This window comes from Thalassophryne amazonica, chromosome 19 (assembly GCF_902500255.1).
Source record: "Thalassophryne amazonica chromosome 19, fThaAma1.1, whole genome shotgun sequence".
Classification (NCBI taxonomy): Eukaryota; Metazoa; Chordata; class Actinopteri; order Batrachoidiformes; family Batrachoididae; genus Thalassophryne; species Thalassophryne amazonica.
The window spans coordinates 35,902,450-35,916,223 of NC_047121.1; the positions used below are offsets into that span (position 1 = coordinate 35,902,450).

General features: G+C 40.6%; 1 protein-coding gene across 1 annotated transcript in view; it reads left to right on the forward strand.

The window, feature by feature from the left end:
• The first annotated feature begins 2,805 nt into the window (after window positions 1-2,805).
• slc18b1 (solute carrier family 18 member B1) overlaps window positions 2,806-13,774 on the forward strand; it is a 28,146-nt gene continuing 17,177 nt past the window's right edge. The window contains exons 1-9 of the mRNA XM_034159425.1: window positions 2,806-3,194; window positions 3,378-3,517; window positions 6,946-7,041; window positions 7,129-7,202; window positions 10,513-10,660; window positions 10,873-11,029; window positions 11,143-11,279; window positions 12,278-12,379; window positions 12,468-12,559. Coding sequence (XP_034015316.1) covers window positions 3,167-3,194; window positions 3,378-3,517; window positions 6,946-7,041; window positions 7,129-7,202; window positions 10,513-10,660; window positions 10,873-11,029; window positions 11,143-11,279; window positions 12,278-12,379; window positions 12,468-12,559 — 974 coding nt within the window. The 5' untranslated portion in view covers window positions 2,806-3,166. The remainder of the gene's footprint in view (window positions 3,195-3,377; window positions 3,518-6,945; window positions 7,042-7,128; window positions 7,203-10,512; window positions 10,661-10,872; window positions 11,030-11,142; window positions 11,280-12,277; window positions 12,380-12,467; window positions 12,560-13,774) is intronic.

Genomic DNA, 13,774 nt, shown 5'->3' on the forward strand with positions numbered 1-13,774 from the left:
CACACACACACACACACACACACACACACACACACACACACACACACACACACACACACACACACACACACACACACACACCTATGGTCAATTTAAAGATTCCATCCATCCATCCATCTTCTACCGCTTAGTCCAATTAAGGGTTGCATGGGGCCGGAGCCTATCCCAGCAGTCATAGAGCGCGAGGCGGGGTACACCCAGGACAGGACGCTAGTCTGTCGCAGGGCCACAAATAGACAAACAAACACAGACACACACACACACACACCTACGGACAATTGTAAAGATTCCAATCCACCTAACCCGCATGTCTTTGGTTGTGAGAGGAAGGTGGGAACCCACACAAACACGGGGAGAACATGCAAACTACACACAGAAAGGCCACAGGTGGGAATCAATCCCATGACCTTCTTGTTGCGAGGCAACAGTGCTAACCACTAATCCACCGTGCTGGCCGTTTATTACAAGTTATTTGTGTTAATTACATTTAAAAAAATATTTTGCATTTGTAATAAAAAAACTATTCGCAACAGTATTACAAATGTTTTGGAAGTGCAGACCTGACATGGGAGGAAACATTTTCCACACTGTGTTGTGTGTGGGCCGCTGAAGAGGAGGTACTGCTGGCCCATCACCACCAGAGGGCGCCCTGCCTGGAGTGCGGGCTCCAGGCACCAGAGGGCGCCGCCGCCTGATGAGAGCAGCCAGGATGACAGCTGTCACCCATTACTGGACACAGCTGACTTCACTCAGTACGAAGGTATATCAGCAGGACAGCGTCTCCACCTCAGTGCCGAGATATCACCTTGAGTTTAAGGTAATCACCTCTGCAACAGATACTGTATCTTTGTGACGATACATTATAAACTTTTCAGGACAGCGGAAGGCCAAGTGTTCGGATAAGTACTCACCTTTCCTGCTTCAGTGTGACAAGAGGTGGAGGCGGCTTTGCCCCTCTCATCTACTGGGTGCGGTCGCATCCCAACCTGTGTGTTTGTGTTCTTTCCCGCCAGCAGTACCGGATCCGACGAGCGGAGGCAGTGGCCACCTGGGAATTCGGGACTTGGCGGTTCCAGTACTTCTGGGTTTCGGTGGCAGAGGAGATCTGGGTGGTTCCGGTTCAACTAGGACGGACGTCTCCTACCTTCGGGCCTGCCCACAAGACACCAGCAGATTTCGGCTTACAAATTGCTAATTGTTGTATCAGTTGTGCTATTTTCACAACAGTAAAACTTGTTCTTACTTTTCTCCATTGTCCGTTCATTGCGCCCCCTGTTGTGGGTCCGTGTACCTACACTTTCACAACACACTGCCTCTCATATAACAAAAAGTGAATGTTCCTCCTAATAATAAGAACATATTGTTTTTTTCATACAAACTGTTTACCATTTTGATGAGAAAATATAGAGAATGAAATTTCTTCATATGGCAGCTCTGTGCTTCATTTTTCAACAATATATTTATTGAGCTTTTCCTTTTTATACACCCAAGGAGACATAATACACTCAGTACAAACAGCATCATATGTGTGGCATCACTGGACTGTTTCTTAATTATTGCAAAGGACAAAGAAAATAACAATAATAATCATAAATACATGTGTTAAAAGGAATGAAAATGTCTATGTACAGCATACACTTCAGTAATCAATTTAATGAGAAATGAATAGAAAGTTCTAAAGCCATATTTAAAATTCCACATTAATAACAACAATTATTATTATTATTATTAGCATGTTCTGCTAATGAGCAGCAATATGGTTTCATGCCGAGAAAGAGCACTACAGATGCAATGTTTGCTCTGAGAATACTGTTGGAAAAGTACAGAGAAGGACAAAGAGTTACATTGTGTGTTTGTGGACTTAGAAAAAGCTTATGATAGGGTGCCAAGAGAAGAGTTGTGGTATTGTATGAGGACGTCTGGAGTGGCAGAGAAGTATGTTAGGGTAGTGCAGGACATGTACAAGAATAGTGTGACAGCGGTGAGATGCGCAGTCGGAATGACAGACTCATTCAAGGTGGAAGTGGGATTACACCAAGGATCAGCTCTGAGTCCTTTCTTGTTTGCAGTGGTGATTGACAGGTTGACAGATGAGATCAGACAGGAGTCCCCATGGACTATGATGTTTGCAGATGACATTGTGATCTGTAGTGAGAGTAGAGAGCAAGTTGAGTCTACTCTGGAGAAGTGGAGATATGCTTTGGAGAGAAGGGGAATGAAAGTCAGTAGAAGCAAGAGTGAGTACATGTGTGTGAATGAGAGGGAGCCCAGTGGAATAGTGCAGTTACAAGGAGTAGAAGTGGTGAAAGTAGATGAGTTTAAATATTTGGGGTCAACTGTTCAAAGTAATGGAGAGTGTGGTAGAGAGGTGAAGAAGAGAGTGCAGGCAGGGTGGAGTGGGTGGAGAAAGGTGGCAGGAGTGATTTGTGACCGAAGAATATCAGCAAGAGTGAAGGGGAAAGTTTACAAAACAGTAGTGAGACCAGCTATGCTGTACGGCTTAGAGACGGTGGCATTAACAAAAAGACAGGAGGCAGAGCTGGAGGTGGCAGAGCTGAAGATGCTGAGATTCTCTTTGGGAGTGACAAGAATGGACAAGATTAGGAATGAACATATCAGAGGGACAGCTCAGGTGGGACGGTTTGGAGACAAAGTCAGAGAGGCGAGATTGAGATGGTTTGGACATGTGCAGAGGAGGGACCCAGGGTATATAGGGAGAAGGATGCTGAGGATGGATCCACCAGGCAGGAGGAGAAGAGGGAGACCAAAGAGGAGGTTCATGGATGTGCTGAGAGAGGACATGCAGGTGGTTGGTGTGACAGAGGAAGATACAGAGGACAGGGTGAGATGGAAACGATTGATCTGCTGTGGCGACCCCTAACGGGAACAGCCGAAAGACAAAGAAGATTATTAGCATGTTCTGCCAGTTCACTTGGATTCAGGGTTTCACATGTGATCCTGAAGGTCGCAGTTAACAGCTTCCGGTACGTCAGGAATGTAACTTTTATTTTGAAAGTCACAGCGTCGTTCTGCACCCGTTAACTGTCGTCAACTTTATCTAGGAAGTGCACGATGTGGACCTTTGGCTTTTTGCTGTCTGTCGCTGCTGTGCGTCAGAAGCTGTTCCATTTATGAATAACTGGATACAAAATTGTGAAAATTAAAAATGGACCAGCACGTTGATCATCAAACAGGTTGGTGACTTTATATAACGTAGCTTGATTTTTTTTAAAAAGAAACAAAGAAGTTATGACAGTGAATGCGGTTTTGAATCAAAGCATTAAGACAACACGTCTCATCACAAAAAACCCTCTTGATTTTTGTGTCCGTCATCTAACTTGTGTGAAACCTGTCCCCCGTTTGTGTTTATTGCTCAGAAAACGGAGGTGTGTTAGAAGCAGCAGCTCCTCGAAGGAGGATGTCCAGACAGCAGATCCTCACATTAATATCTGTGGCTTCTGTCAACTTCAGCTCCATGATCTGTTACTCAATCTTAGGACCATTTTTCCCCAATGAGGTAAGACACTGAGAGTTAGGCTTAACTTAACACAAGCCAGGCTTCAATCACTCAGTGAAGAAGGAGGAGATCCACATCTGGCAGATTCTTGGCTCTGTGGCAGAGAACCTTCAGCACTCACATGAGTGCTGAAGGTTCTTTTGAAACATTAAGTTAAACCTGCACCTGTTATAGATCAGTGCAAATGCTCAAGAACTACAACAGCAGACCTTCTGCATCTGCACCAAATATTATTATCCAAATAATGAATGTTTTTGAGTTCAGTGGTACGAATATTTCATGAGGTGAAAGCTGGAACATACCATTCAATGGTATGTTCCAGCTTTCACCAAATTAAATATTCTTTCCAATGAAAGACTGTAAAAACATTCATTATTTGTTTTATATAATGGCTAAAATAGATCATTCTCATTTGATATTATATTGATTTATAAACAACAGAAAAGGGACTTACATTTTGGTGCGGCACTGCACTGACTTTGTGTACTTCCAGAAAAAAAAGAAAAAGTTTGTGTACGATCCTCACTCGTGATGTCACGTCTGACATCAACAATCCAACACAAACTTTAAATGTGAGTCCAAAAATAATTCTGACTATATCGTCTGTGATGCCATGCACTAACGTCGTGTACTTCGAAAAAAAAAAAAAAAGACTGTGCACTTCCTCAGTGCAGCGAAAAAAATCACGTCAGAAATTAGTCCAGCTTTTCATCCTAAATTCCTCCTAACAGCTCTTCATGCGTCCAGATGGCTTACAGTGCAGTGGATCCGTTTTGTGTGTGCACATGCACGCGCGCGTGTGTGTGTATGCGCAGTGTGCAATGGTACCAAATTTATGGAACCAAATTTGCATCCTAATGGAGCCAAATTGCACTCCAGATGCAATGCAACACAAATGGGACGAATAAAGCATGTCACGTGACATACAAAGCACCAATCAAATGACAAGGATCCACTCAGCCGTTATATAATAGCAGATATGTAGTTGGTGTATTTGGTAAGTACGTGGCATCCGACCTCTGAGTTTTACCAAATTATGTGCATTAGCAGTGGATTAGTTTCAGAATAATTAACTGTTTTGAGAATCAGTTAATTGTTTACATTGCTTATTGAGGCGGGTTTGCTAAATTTAATTCCAGCAGCACTCATAATTTGAAGATTTGCTCCTTTTTTGCTTCGCGGAGCCAGGATATTTGAACTATTCCCAAATGGGACCTGGACCATACCAGAACTGTGCCACTATGCGAGACTCCCAGAAGCGTTCAAGCTCGTAGTATGGAAGTGGAAATTTGGTTCAAATTTACAAGCACCTTAACTTAGATCCTTATTCTAATCCCAGCCCGAAACCCTAAGTGAGGCAAAATTGCTGAAATCCTGGCATCGCAGATTAGTGGAGGGACTGACTTACAATGGTGGTATCCTAATTTTATTTGGTTTAGAATTATTGGTAGTGCAGGTAGCTCAGTGCAATAGGACCCAAGCTGCCAATATTTAGACCTTGGGTTTCATTACTGGTCATTCTTTCAATTAAATACTTCATCAGCATTGTCCACAGTCCACCTGGCTGTAAATGATAGTAGCCTTCACTGGGGACCTGCAGTGGACTGGTGTCCTGTCCAGAAGGAGTCATAGACTCTCTGCTTCCAGGGAAATACATATGTTTGTATGTGATACAATACTGAAGATTTATTATCTCCGTGAAGGAGGTCTGTCTGTTAGCAAGATTATGTCAAAACTACTGCATGGATTTTGATGAAATTTTCGCCACAGATAGATGTTAGACCATGGAAGACTCCATTAAATTTTGGAGGTGATCTGGATCCAGATTTTCGATCAAGATTTTACTTTATATATGCTTTGAAGGATTATGTCAAAACTACTTCACAGATTCTCATAAAATTTTCACCACAGATAGATATTAGGGCATGGAAGACTCTACTGAATTTTGGAAGTGATCCAGTGTCGCAGACCGAACGGTTCACCGTAAAAATTAGTCCGCCCTGCCTTCACCGCACATGCATCATTTCTGTGCGTCAGCCGCGGTTCATGGATTATCACCTCATTTCTGCTTAAAACTGCACTCCAGTCATCATCTATCTCAGCGACAGATATCTGAAGCTTTTGTACAACAATCATTTCCACATTAATTCAGTATTATTTCATAATAAAAGACGGGGGTGATCAGAGCGCAGCAGCCACACGAGCTGCTGGTGCTGCGCTCACTGCGTCTCCGTCATTTCAAAGCGTCAGTAGCGACTCCATGATTATCGCCTCATTTCTGCTTAAAACAGCCTCATTTCCACATAAAACTGACTTTAGAATGATTTAAGAGGTTTTTACTTGTCATCTGATGGTTAATAATCACATTAATCCATTTGATCGCTTTGGGTGAAGAGAGTCCGTCTCAGACTGTGGTCCCAAATGACGCATGCACAGTGAAGCCCGAATGGACCGATTTTTTATTTAGGGGAGACTGTTCGGTCAGCGACACCGGATTGGCAGACGTCAGAAATTTCTGATTGCTCTTATTTACAGTTTTGCTCTAATCCAGTATTTACAGCAAATATCATACAAACTGTTTCTTCAGTTATTCAGTAAATCCTGCTCAAAGGAAAATAAACTGCACCCCCCACCCCCAAAAAAACAAAAAGTGTCAGAGAAAGCAAACATTTGTCATATTTTATTTGGCTAAAATTCTACAAAGCCAATAAAATGTGCAGCAAGAAATGTGGGGAGATGTCTGAAAATCAACAGTGATGCGTTTTAATATCTGAGAACACTGTCGATGCTGAACAAAGTTCATCTGCTGACTAAAGTTGTGCTTCATCAATTGATAACTGCTGTCATGTTAATTAGAAGATTGGAAATTGGTTTGATCACTCACCAGCAGTGTAAAAGTGTGTTCTGTATCGTGGAACACTTACAAAAGGATCCATTTGATCAAGAACACAGGAGTGCTGAGTACACAGGGGCTCAGGGCTGTGATCACACTCAAACAGCGGACCGCCTGCTCCACATTCCTTAAGAATACGCCGCAGTGTGCCGAGGACCCGGAGGGGTGACCATGTGACAGAAGCCATAAACCCTTCCTGATGTTCAGTCAAACTTTGTCTGTTCTTTTTACCAATCACATAGAAGCCATCGGGTCACCTGAGGAAATGGGGAACAAATATTCAGTAAAGTTTAATGGCACCTGAGCATTAACCTTCTGCTACAGTATTTCCAGCATAAATTCAGAGGAAGAGCTCATTCACAGCTGCAGACTTACATTAAAAATGATTTTCCCTTCCACTGACTGTTTCATAATCAGATAACCGAGCTCTGATTTGTTTGATGTGGTTTGTATCTGTTCTAATGTAAAACTGAAAACCATCATTTTGTCAGATATATGTATATATAAATAGATTGCATGACTGTTTCCTGTACAGGCAGTAAAGAAAGGAGCCAACCAGACGGTCGTTGGACTCATATTTGGCTGCTTCGCTGTCTGCAATTTAATTGGTTCATTGATACTAGGAAAATATGTAAGTTTATGTCCCTTTTAAAAAAAAATCTTATTGCGCGCAGAGTGATTTGGTGCACAGCTGTAACTGACTTTGTTTTTGTGTCAGATTGTCCATATTGGTGCAAAGTTGATGCTTGTTACAGGCCTGTTTATGTCATCAATCTGCACCATTCTTTTTGGGTAAGTCTCTCATTTCCAGACCAGTGAGCTCTTATTCAGATAGAACTGTGAAACACAGTGCACCCAAAATGTTTCTCTTTAAACGTTGGCTGTTTTTAAACATGTGAATAAAATACTGGAATTGAATTTTCAAAATGTTTAAAAAAATTTGTCTATTTCTATTTAAGATATTCAGTATGACTTTTTTGGTAAATTAAAAACCTGATGACTGTGTTGTAGGTTTATACAGGCTAATTCATGATTCCACAAAGACAACAGATGGAGATCATAATTATTGAATAATGCATTGATTAACATGTTCTTGTAAAACACTGGCATAGTGCACTAAAATTAATTAATTACTGAATCTCTCTCTCTCTCTCTCTCTTACTAATATATATACAGTAGTGTTCAGACTAATAGTAGTGCTATGTGACTAAAAAGATTAATCCAGGTTTTGAGTATATTTCTTATTGTTACATGGGAAACAAGGTACCAGTAGATTCAGTAGATTCTCACAAATCCAACAAGACCAAGCATTCATGATATGCACACTCTTAAGTGTGAGTTCGTCAATTTTGTGGAACAAACAGGTGTGAATCAGGTGTCCCCTATGTAAGGATGAAGCCAGCACCTGTTGAACATGCTTTTCTCTTTGAAAGCCTGAGGAAAATGGGACGTTCAAGACATTGTTCAGATGAACAGCATAGTTTGATTAAAAAGTTGATTGGAGAGGGGAAAACTTACACGCAGGTGCAAAAAATTATAGGCTGTTCATCTGCAATGATCTCCAATGCTTTAAAATGGACAAAAAAAAAAAAAACAGATGTGTGGAAGAAAACGTAAAACAACCACCAAAATGGATAGAAGAATAACCAGAATGGCAAAGGCTCACCCATTGATCAGCTCCAGGATGATCAAAGACAGTCTGGAGTTACCTGTAAGTGCTGTGACAGTTAGAAGACACCTGTGTGAAGCTAATTTATTTGCAAGAATCCCCCGCAAAGTCCCTCTGTTAAATAAAAGACGTGCAGAAGAGGTTACAATTTGCCAAAGAACACATCAACTGGCCTAAAGAGAAATGGATGAATATTTTGTGGACTGATGAGAGTAAAATTGTTCTTTTTGTGTCCAAGGGCCGCAGACAGTTTGTGAGACGACCGCCAAACTCTGAATTCAAGCCACAATTCACAGTGAAGACAGTGAAGCATGGTGGTGCAAGCATCATGATATGGGCATGTTTCTCCTCCTATGGTGTTGGGCCCATATATCGCATACCAGGTATCATGGATCAGTTTGGATATGTCAAAATACTTGAAGAGGTCATGTTGCCTTATGCTGAAGAGGACATGCCCTTGAAATGGGTGTTTCAACAAGACAATGACCCCAAGCACACTAGTAAACGAGCAAAATCTTGGTTCCAAACCAACAAAATTAATGCCTCGCAGATGTGAAGAAATAATGAAAAACTGTCCTTATACAACTAAATACTAGTTTAATGATTCACAGGATTGCTAAAAAAGCAGTTTGAACATAATAGTTTTGAGTTTGTAGCGTCAACAGCAGATGCTACTATTATTGTGAACACCCCCTTTTCTACTTTTTTTTACTAATAGCCCAATTTCATAGCCTTAAGAGTGTGCATATCATGAATGCTTGGTCTTGTTGGATTTGTGAGAATCTACTGAATCTACTGGTACCTTGTTTCCCATGTAACAATAAGAAATATACTCAAAACCTGGAATAATCGTTTAAGTCACATAGCACTACTATTATTCTGAACACTACTGTGTGTATATATATATATATATATATATGTATATATATATATATATATATATATGTATATATGTATATATGTATATATATATATATGTATATATGTGTGTGTGTGTGTTTGGTGGCCACCTGGCCTAAGCTTTGGAAATAAAGCAAATGGATAAACAAGCTCATTGCACATAACATGTAACTTCAACCACATCTTCTCCTAATTTCCATCAGCCATGTGATGATGATTCTCAGCAATGAGTCCAGACATGTCCAGCAGGTGGCAGACAAGTCTATGGTGTATTACATAAGCTAAAGGCCCAGTCAAACGGCACTAACGAAGGGCAACAAAGCCCAAACGAAACAAGAAATCTGGACTTTCGTTGGCATTGTTTAACCTTTGTTAGCTTTGTTCCCGCAGCTGGTGCTACGTCAGGATTTTTAAACTGTCGAAAAATTTGAAAGAATGCCAACGAAAACCTCAGTTTGTCTGTATTTCGTTTTGCTGACATTGTTGACCGTTTCTTATTGTATGTTTAGTTAATGTTATATTAGTGTTTCGTTCGACTTCATTTACACTTCGTTCATCCTCACAAGTCTGACGTATTGAACGAATGCAACGACATGTGAATGAATCAATAACTAAAGCCTCAACCGTTTTCATACAGTAACAATAGCATTAAGAACATTTTATCAACTATGTACGAACGTTTCAAACATTTGTGGCTCGTCTGCGTGTGGGTGTGGCCTTTGTCTAACACGGACATTTCCCCATGACCAGCTCCAGACATGGACAGTTCCCCATGACCAACTCCAGACACGGACAGTTCCCCATGACCAGTGCCATGGATGGTGATGGTATCACAGCTCGTCAGGACAAGTACAGACATGCCACAACAAGAATGTGAAGACAAACCAATTACTCACCTGGAAGTACTGTGGAAATGAGGGATTGGCTGGCTGCCTGTGGCTTTTATAGCAGCTGTCAGCCTTCTTCTTCTTCTTTCTTATTCAGTGACGGACGGCGCCATCTTAAGGTGCATTTGCCACCACCTACCGGCCGTGATTGCTGAGATTTTACAAACTTCTTGCTGCCGATCACGTGAACATTTCACTTCAGTTTCGTTTTGTTCCTCTTTTGTTCCTTTTGCGCTCTTGATTTGCAGGCTGTTCTGTGATGGGAAAAGTGAAAGCTGGTCGCAAATCATTTTCTCAATGATTTGCGACTTTGTGGCTTTTTTCCCCTTTGTTCAGGAATTGTTGTATGCCATGTGACTGGGGCTTAAACAAGCTTAATGTTTATACTGATCTGACACATCAAAGTTACTAAATTACAAATGTGATTAAGATCATTCTTATAATATGACTGTTTAATCTGGGGATGTATGAGATGATGACACATTTTTGACTCCACCATCTGCACTACATTTAACCCATCCTTCCTTTATTTATGAATTAACACCCTGTGTCGTGGTGTCAGTGTGGGTATTATGTTTTCTCCATCTTCTTGCCTTGAATTCTTCTACGTATTACTGTTCTTTTCTCTCTGTCTGTTTTCTCTCAGGTTACTTGATCGGGCTCCTGCAGGAGCCGCGTTCATCGTTCTCTGCTTTGTGGTCAGATCCATCGATGCCGTGGGCTTTGCAGCTGCGATGACCTCCTCGTTTGCCATCACAGCAAAAATATTCCCAGACAACGTTGCAACTGTTTTCGTGAGTGTGCACATCACTTATCCGGCTGGCATGTTGTTTAGGCATTGGAATCATGTGCAAACAAAAAAAGCATTATAGTTTGGGCTGTTTAGCACCCGTTGCTATGGAAGGTTGCGCTGTGTGTAGTAGTTGTGTTTACACTGAAGGACACATCCAGATTGTACAAACACACTGTGCGTGTGTGCTTGAAATTGCTGTCTTTCTGTGTTCAGGGAAGTTTAGAGATTTTCACAGGACTCGGGCTGATCCTGGGGCCGCCGGTCGGAGGCTGGTTCTACCAGTCGTTTGGATATGAGGTCCCGTTTCTGATTCTTGGGTGTTTCCTGTTGATAATGGTTCCTTTCAACCTTTACGTTCTACCGAGCATCGGCAAGTTTGGAGATTTCAGCAAACAGCTTGTTCATTTCATGTCTTTTTCAGCTCCTTTCTTAAACTATTGAGTTTTTAGTTCATATATTGCACTTACTTGTCTCTCCATGCAGAAGCAGATCCCTCAAAAGATTCCTTCTTTAGGCTTCTGACCCACCTGAAAATAGTGCTCATCTGTTTTGTGGTCTTCACACTAAGTGCAGGATTGGGCTTCATAGATGCCACTTTGTCCCTGTTTGCCATTGCAAAGGTAATAAATAATAAAATAAACATCAACTTACTGTTAAGAGATACAACTTTTGTTTAATATATCTTGGCATTATTGACATAAAAACTTGATCATGCTTTCATTTGTTTGCATCTTGACAAATTTTTGTTAACATATGAAATTAACAATATGTCATAGGCACTTGATACTTATACCACAGGTTCCACTTGGGGATTTGATAAGATGATATGATTTTAAGGATTTTTGCTGCATATATTTCCAAAATAATAAAGATGAAGTGGTCTTTCTTGTGAACATAACATACCAACTCCTAATTCTTTCTGATTCAGCAATACTATATATATATATATATATATATATATATATATATATATATATATAATATATATATATATAGTGTATATGTCTCAGCAGCACTTTAGTTTTGTCTCATGCAACACTTTAGTTTTTGCTCCTGTTTGTCACCATTTAAGGAAAACCATCTCAAACGTCTATGCTCAGAAAGGTTTATTTTCCTCAAATTTTGTTCACAAATTTCTTAAACCCCATGTTTGTGAGCACTTCATCTTTGTCAAAATAGCCCATCCACCTGGCTGGTGTGGCATATCTGATTACACTGCATGGTTATTGCACAGTTTTGCAGTTTATCTTGGAAAAAAGATCTTTACTGGATGTACTGGCCCTGGGATCTTTAAACATTTCTTCAAAACAGCCGTTCTAAATATCCTCTGTAAGACACTTGATACTTGCACTATTGGTAATCCTTTAGGGGTAGAAGAACTGACTAGATTTTAAGGTTGTTTGTGCCATCTGTTGTATTCATTAGGCTGGTGTGTTGAAATTTCATATTTAGATTGTGTGTATGTATTTTGAGATTTGAATATTTACATTTAAGTGCTGTTTTGTATCTAAATTCTAGGGTGTGTAAAACTTTGTAGAATAGTAGGCACTGTGGCTTGTTTTTTTCCCCCTCCCAACAAAATATGAAGAAATATATTGTGCTTTCTTCTTGATCCTAGTTTAGCCTGTCCCCCGGCTACGTAGGACTCATCATGATTGGTCTATCCATACCTTATTGCCTGGCATCACCGCTAATTGGGTTTTTTACAGATAAATATCCGGTGAGTATGAAATAAAACAAAGTCAACTGAGCAGCTGTCATTTTGAGCTGAAACTCAGCATTGATTGCTGCATATTGGTGTTCATTAGGCCACCAGGCCGTGGTTCATGGTGTGTGGAGGCTTCGCCACAGCCGCCAGCTTCTGTCTGCTTGGACCCGCCCCCTTTCTGCACATCCCGAGGTGAGCACAGGGCAGACATGGAAAGTAACACCACTTGAAACTTTAAATTTACCAATCATAAGGAAAAGTCAGTTATTTAGATAAATTAGCAATTTGCCCAAAACTAATGCCACATCTAATTCTAGCTCTAGTTCAATGGTATGAATAGTTCATGAAGTGAAACATGTAATGTACCATTCACCAAGGCGAAGCAGGGTTGAATGGTACATTCCAGCTTTCACCGAATTAAATATTTGTTCCATTGAAATAATGTAAAAACATTATTTGTTTTATATAACATCTAAAATAGATCCTTGTCATTTGATATTTTGTTAATTTATAAACAACAGAAAAGGGACTTACATTTGGTGTTCCGTGTCCCCGGCCACTGGGTGAATAGGAACGGCCGTGTTTTGACGTCAACAGTCCAACATGAACTTCAAATTGGAGTCCAAAAGTGTTTTCAGTCAACTTGGAAAAACAGTTAGATAGATCAAAAATAATTGCGACAATGTTGTCTGTGATGCCGTGCACTGACGTGTACTTACAAAAAAAAAAAAGTTCTTTGTGTAGTTCCTCACTCCAGCAAAAAATCACGCCAAAAATTAGTCCAGCTTTTCATCCTAACAGCTCTTCATGCCTCCAGACAGCTTACAGCGCAGTGGATTTTGTGTGTGTGTTAGAAGAATTAGCAACATCAGTTAGCTCCTTCAAATCATCATCTGTGAGCAAAACAAACGCCACCATCTTTAGCTAAACGCCGCCCCTGGTAGCTCTCTGTAGTCAGGGCGTGCAATAGTGCATTTCATATAGCACCAAAATTGCATGCTAAAAAAGAACTTGCACAGTAAATGAAACACAACGGCAAATGGTATGACTAATCCATGTCATGTGACAACTCACCAATAAAATGACATTATATAAACTCCCTTATTTTGCAAAAATTAAACCTTTCAGTGTCATATCAAAGATGATAGACTGGACTTCCGGTGGCGCCAGAGCTGAGATGACAGCGTAAAATCTGAGCTTCTGTATCAGCTTAGCTTTTTCCCACTCAATATTATAAAATTCACTTATGTTTTAAAATCCACTTGCAAGAATGAGTGCGGACAAATCCAAGAAAGCAAAGATGACTATGAAAGCGCGAGAAACTGAGGGAAAGACGAGTGATGGTGAGAAACACGGAGGAGCACATGGCGGGGATGAATGCTTGGACACAATCCGAGAAGCAGTGAG